This window comes from Pogona vitticeps, chromosome 1 (genome assembly GCF_051106095.1).
Source record: "Pogona vitticeps strain Pit_001003342236 chromosome 1, PviZW2.1, whole genome shotgun sequence".
Classification (NCBI taxonomy): domain Eukaryota; kingdom Metazoa; phylum Chordata; class Lepidosauria; order Squamata; family Agamidae; genus Pogona; species Pogona vitticeps.
Genome location: NC_135783.1, coordinates 66884790 through 66890789, shown reverse-complemented (window position 1 = coordinate 66890789; position 6000 = coordinate 66884790). Strand labels below are relative to the sequence as shown.

General features: G+C 44.3%; 1 protein-coding gene across 18 annotated transcripts in view; it reads left to right on the top strand.

Annotated features, from left to right (window-relative positions):
• Window positions 1-464: 464 nt before the first annotated feature.
• Window positions 465-6000, top strand: part of QKI (QKI, KH domain containing RNA binding) — a 214743-nt gene continuing 209207 nt past the window's right edge. For 4 of the 18 annotated variants that reach the window (XR_013540517.1, XM_078383197.1, XM_078383196.1 and 1 more), the window contains exon 1: window positions 465-1982. Coding sequence is in view for 11 of the 18 variants with exons in the window: in XM_078383197.1 (XP_078239323.1) it covers window positions 1841-1982 (142 nt within the window). In the remaining 7 variants the exon portion in view is untranslated. The other 14 variants (XR_012085235.2, XM_072994431.2, XM_078383201.1 and 11 more) reach the window with 7 other exon arrangements.

Sequence of the window (6000 nt, the reverse complement as noted above, 5' to 3'; positions counted from 1 at the left end):
GGAGATTGAACAAGGCGAGCCGACTTAACACTACGGGTTTCTAGACAGGCAACTGGGCCTCAGTTTCTCTGGCCCGCCCTCCTTCCCCCCCCTTCTCCCCCCCCTTCTCTTTCGGACTCCACTCCAAAGGGAGAAGCCGTGTTTCCATTAAAAACCCTACTCGCCTTACCCCCGAGACCGCGTTAAGGCTCACGAGGAAATTACTCCTCCGCGAGGGGAGGACTGGGTTTTTTTTCCCTATGCGCACGCGCTTAGTGGTCCCTTCAACCCCGCCCCCCTATTCCTACACCTCGAGAGAGGAAGGGCCGTGGCCGCCGCGACACAAGTGTAAGGGGAGCGCGCGCCCTCGTACGAGGTTCTCCCATCCCCCCACTTGACGCATGCGCCTTCGTAGTAGCGCGCGACAAGGACTTCCCTCAACTAGCAACACGTGACTGTGTCCCGCCCCAATGCAAGACTGGTGAAGCAAAAGGAGTTTGATTTTTTTTTTTGGAGTTTCAGTCTCGTGCGCTCACGCACTCGTTTTCTTCTTAAAATTCAGAAAGGGAGGAGGGAAGAGAGAATGAGAGGAAGCGCGCGCACGCGCGTCAACGGGCACCGTCTCGAGCGTGAACAGTAGTATCCGGCAACGACACGAGTCTTTGTATTAGTGCGCGCGCGCCCGCCCGCACCTCCACGGTACAGGCGTATATCACGGGCGCGCGTGCGTGTAGAACGCCGTCGCGTTCTCCCGAGTTCGCCGAGCCGAGAGGTTCCCCTCTCCGCTTCCCCCTCCGGTCGCCAGCCAAGTCTCTCTCACACAGGCAAAGCCGTAGGGGCGGGGCGGGCTGGGCTGGGTCTGCCAAGTGGCGCCGCCGCCGCCGTTGCTGCTCGCTGATTAACGGCCGCCCCGCCCCTGCTCTTTTGCTGCTCCCTCCCTGCCCCCGTTCCCTCCCCATCGCCGTTCCTTGCTGCCGCCGCCACCGCCGCCAGCACAACCTGAACTGAAGCGAACTCCAGAGCGAACTGAGGAGGAGGACGGCGAAGACGAAGAAAGGCGGCGGCAGCAGGGCTGAGACTCGCCAGCCACAAGCAAACGGCACCAGCGGGACAGAAGGCAAGGCGGCGGCGGCACCTAAACCACCACCGACGACAACAGGGCTAGAAGCGGCAGCAGGGGCAGAAGAAGCACCACCGGTGGCCGGGAACAGCCTTCCAAGCGGCGGCAGCGGGGACTCCTCGGGAAACAGTAGCCCAGCCCGCCCCCTCCACCCCGTTTACTTGCCTTCCTCCCGCCCTCCCTTCTCTCCCACCGCGGAGACAGAGCAGGGGGCAGCGGTGCTGAGGAAAAAGAGCCACGACTAGCGTCTGCGTGTGTGGCTGGCTGGTTGGCTGGCGGACGGGAGGGAAATACCGAAGACGGTGCCGGCCGCGGGCGTACGGCGTTGAGGAGAAGAAGGCTTTCCAGTAGGAGCGGAGACAGGAAGAGGGAAAGAGAGAGAGAAAACGGCGGCTGAGGATCTGTGTTCGGGCGGAGCGGCGGAGGACTAGGGCGCAGCCCTCCTTGGAGGCAGAGGAGAGGTTGGGGGGTGGCGGTCACTGAGGTTCCCCTTCTGATTTTTCTCCTTGGTCCGGGACTCGGAGGGATCTGCTGGTAGCTTCGTCGTTAACGGCACCCCTTATTTCCCCGCTCCCTCGTTTCCCTCCTCCTCCCCCAATTTTAGGGGGGGAAGAGGCCTCTCTCTCCCCCCCAGCCCACATCACACACACCCTGTCTCTTCTCCGCCTGGCGGGCGCCCAGTGCGGTGGTTGGGCGAGTGCTGGTGCGGGCGCTTGCTCGCTCTCTCCCTTCGTTTGGAATATGGTTGGGGAAATGGAAACCAAGGAGAAGCCGAAGCCGAGCCCTGATTACCTGATGCAGTTGATGAACGACAAGAAGCTCATGAGTAGCCTCCCCAACTTCTGCGGGATATTCAACCACCTCGAGAGGCTGCTGGACGAAGGTAAAACAAACCTTAAGAAAGAAAAACAGCCCCCCCCGCCCCAAGTCAGCTGGTCTCCCTCAGGGTTTATGGAAACGACGGCGGTTTTCTCCCCTCGACAAACATGGGCCTCTACGGTACACGGATCCCATTTGCCCTTCCCGTTGCTGTCCCCAAAATGGGGGCGGGTTCCTTTTCTCGCCCCTTCAATGGCGGCGTCTTTTGGCCTTGCCTGCTTCCCCCATAAACAAAGGGGAGAAGCGGGAAGTCTGGGCAGAAGTTTTGGCCTTTGAGTCTCGTCTTTGCGGTAGTTTTTTTTAGTCGTAGATACATTTTTATTGGTTAACATACCCGCCACGTTTGTGGAAAAGGAAGGCGAGGGTGGGGAAGAGGCACGGCTATTTTATTTTATTTAGTTATTTGTCCTCGGGGACAATAGAGTTGTGAGATTCCTGAATTCACGATAGAAAGTAGGAAGGCGTAGTAGGCCGGTTGCGTTTTTTATGGAGGTACTAGGAAGTCAGTTTTGAGGCGTAAAGAAATGGGATATGCGTCTTGTTGGGATTTAGTTGGGTGGGAAACATTTCCAAGACCTGAGGTCTCAGCTCTCATACTCGATAGTCCGTCTCGCCACAGAAACTAAACTGCATGAAGTTTATGCGTAAACACGCGCAAACTTCTTTGCCAGTTGTTACTTTGAAGGATCTATACCGGAAAATTCTCGATTTGAGTGCCAAAAAACTAACGAAAGAGTGCCTGTGGCGTTGCTGAATATTCACTGCAGTTTCCAGGCCATCCATATGCCCAATCCTCTTCTGTATCCCCCTATTCAGAATATCATAGATTTATAAAACGGTACCAAATTGGGCTAGATATGACGGTCTAATCCGTGCAACTTTTTTTTTGATAAAAGCTTTTGACAACTCAGCCCAAATCTTTGAAAAGAAATGTCTCCTTTTTATTTTAAACTCTTTTCTGTTTTAGTTAGTCAGGTCTATTGTAGGCCTTCCTTTATTCCAAGTTTTTCATTCAAAAACGTACTGAAAAATAATGTCTAAGTTTTAGGGGATGTATAAACTTGATTAATTGTCCAAGTCCTCATTTACACATGAATAAGGTTAAGATCCAGTTTTAGTGTTCATCTGCAGTATTTGTATTTTTTATCTGTTGGGGAGAATTTCATTTTGTGCAGAATTCATCCTAGATTTGAGAAATATTTCTGCATTGGAATTGGAAACACAGTGTTTATTAATCAGTTGAAACCAGTACTTGTGGGGGTGCCACTTACTCTTTTTTTACTAACTTGTTTGGATAAGACAGGTAAATAAAATAAACATTGGGAAGATGGTATTTAGAAGCTACTTCCATATACTGTAGTAGACATTTCAACATATTTTTTAGCACAAAACGTTGAAGTAAATTCAGCTTCTCATGTTCCCAAATTGAACAGATACAACAGTGGGTTTTTAAAAGTTCTGAATCATCAGTTTAATCTGAGCAAAGGAGATGCAGCAAGTTTGACTGAAGAACAAAAGACTGGAATGTTGCTTGTTTCAGGAACGAGAAAAGGAATGTTTGCAGTTACTGCAAACTTTGAAAGTTCTTGGAAGCTCTGCACTTCTTTGAACTGGCAATACTGTATTTTTTAAAATACAAAACAATGATTGGAATTATCTAATTCAACAATCAACCAGTTTATTGTCCCTCCTCTTGCCCTTATATCTCTTTGTTGGTATCCTAAAGAGAAAGTTCAGCTGCCCCTTTAAATCTTTCTGCCCTTTCCTGTTTGTGTTGGCTTTCTTGTGGAAAGACTGCAAATACTGAAAACTTTCTGGAATGTAAAAAAAAAGTTCCATGCAAATTCAATGAATGATCTAAATGTTAATATTTGGACACTAAGGGGCGCCAGTTCTTTTTTTAAAATAAAAGTTGTACAATTTTTAGCTTCTAATCCAAAATCAGAAAACTTATCAGAGATTTAACTTTGATCAGATACTGAACATATCCATGTAGATGTTTGATTTTAGCTTTTCAGGCTGGTAGCATAGGTCTCCCTCAAATCCTGAAAAGGTTTCTCCATTTTCTGTTGGAATTAGAACTGCTGTGAACTATTGTTGCCCAGTAGTTTTAATAGCTTACTTTTTGGGAGAAAATTCAAATTTTATTTAAAACGTATTCTAGGTTTCTTTAAAATTTGTATACTTGTGCAGTAAAGCTTTGAAAATAATCTAGAAAGTTATAGCTCGAAATAGAAGGGGAGAGTAGTTAAATTCAAAGTGTGGATTATTCCCACAAAAGTGTAGGAATTAATTATACACTGGATAATCAACTGGAGGGATTTTAGTGAAAGCTTTCTATTAAATATTACAGCATTCCTAAAGAATGAACTCATGAGTAAGCATACATATGAACACAACTTAAAATACTCTTATTTCATATCAATAATCATATCTTTAATATATAGAAGTAGAAATAATAATTTAAATATGGATTCTCTACAGCATTCATAGTTTTAATCTTTGTTTATATAAAATGAAAAATCTAGTAGCAAATACTTTACAAATAAATATAAAGCTGCCTATTTATTGGTTGTATCAGCATGTATGAAGTGTGTAGTGGGATGGGATGGGTGTTTCCATATTTAGAGGAAATGTGAGAATCCAGCAATTATCTGTTGAAGTTACTGCCAGAAATTTTCACAATGAAAGCACTTTCAAAAACTAAAATCTTATTTTTATGTAAATAGAAACTTGTTGAATCCTTTTCTCTTGTGAGAGCACTGAAGATCAAGTACTGTATTAAAATCACAGTGAATCAAACATCCAAAGATCATTCGTCAGATGAAATAGGTGACTATATTTAAAGTTTCTGCCAGATTTTTATAATAGAAGCCTAGATCTAGTTAGAAGTACCGTTGAATCTTACAATGAATATCATTTTTGAAAAAGATATAGAAATTGCATTGGAGTAGATGTATTATTTAAAAATAATGTTTCCTTAAGAAATACAGCATTTCTTAATGCATTCACTGATTCCCATTAAAATCACTATGACCCATGACTGATTTGACCCAGTAGTTTTTGTGGGACCTAATTGTGCGCATGCATTAGAGAGTATATTCAGTTAAATAAAGTTAGGTGTATTTGTTTGGAAGCAAGCAGAGGATTACTTTGAGTCTGGATTGAATCTGTCATCTCCAAACTTAGAAAGACTGAATTAGTCCTATTTTGTTGGCACCTAACTGGCAAGAAAACAGAAAACAGGAGAAATCAATACAGAATAAAGTGTGCCAATAGATTGTACTGTAGTCAAACATGAACATTACAGCAAACAAACTGGAGAACCAATAGGTTGTACTGTGGCCAAACGTTTAAGCAAAGCAAAGTACAGGGCATTTTGTTCTGTTTTATTTGTTTTTATTTAATATTAAGGATTTTATACTGAAAGAGGGTTTATGTTCAATATCTTCAATTTTTTAATGTGGGTAAGTCTCAGAACTTTTCAGTTCATGCTTTACAGTGAACTGAGGCTGACAGTTCAAGTATAAGTGACTTTGAACACTTAAAACTTGTATGTATTTTAAGTCTTTATAAGGAATCTTTTTACAAACATATATTGACTTGGAAGATATCAGAGCTTCAATAAATTTAGGCAACTTTAATATTTATAAATAAAAATAGTATATGTTAAGATAAAAACACGCTCCAATCCTAGTGAGGCAATTAAAAATTGTAACTTAGTACTTTGTGGTACTGTACTTTTTTCTCATTGGGGTGCTCCTCTGCTTCCACTTGCTGAATAAATAATTCTGCACCTGGTCACATGGCCCGTCATGTGGTGCATGGAAAACCAGAGGAGAAAACAATGTGCACAGTTGCACTTATGACAGGAGGTCTTCCCCATTCTCCCGAATAAAATTTGGCCAGTATATTGCAGTTGTTAAACTGTTATCTGTACTATCTTGGAGTCTAGCATGCTCATGTATCAGTGCTCCACTTCAGCCACTTTTTGGTGTGTGAAACTGGGATTGAATATTGCT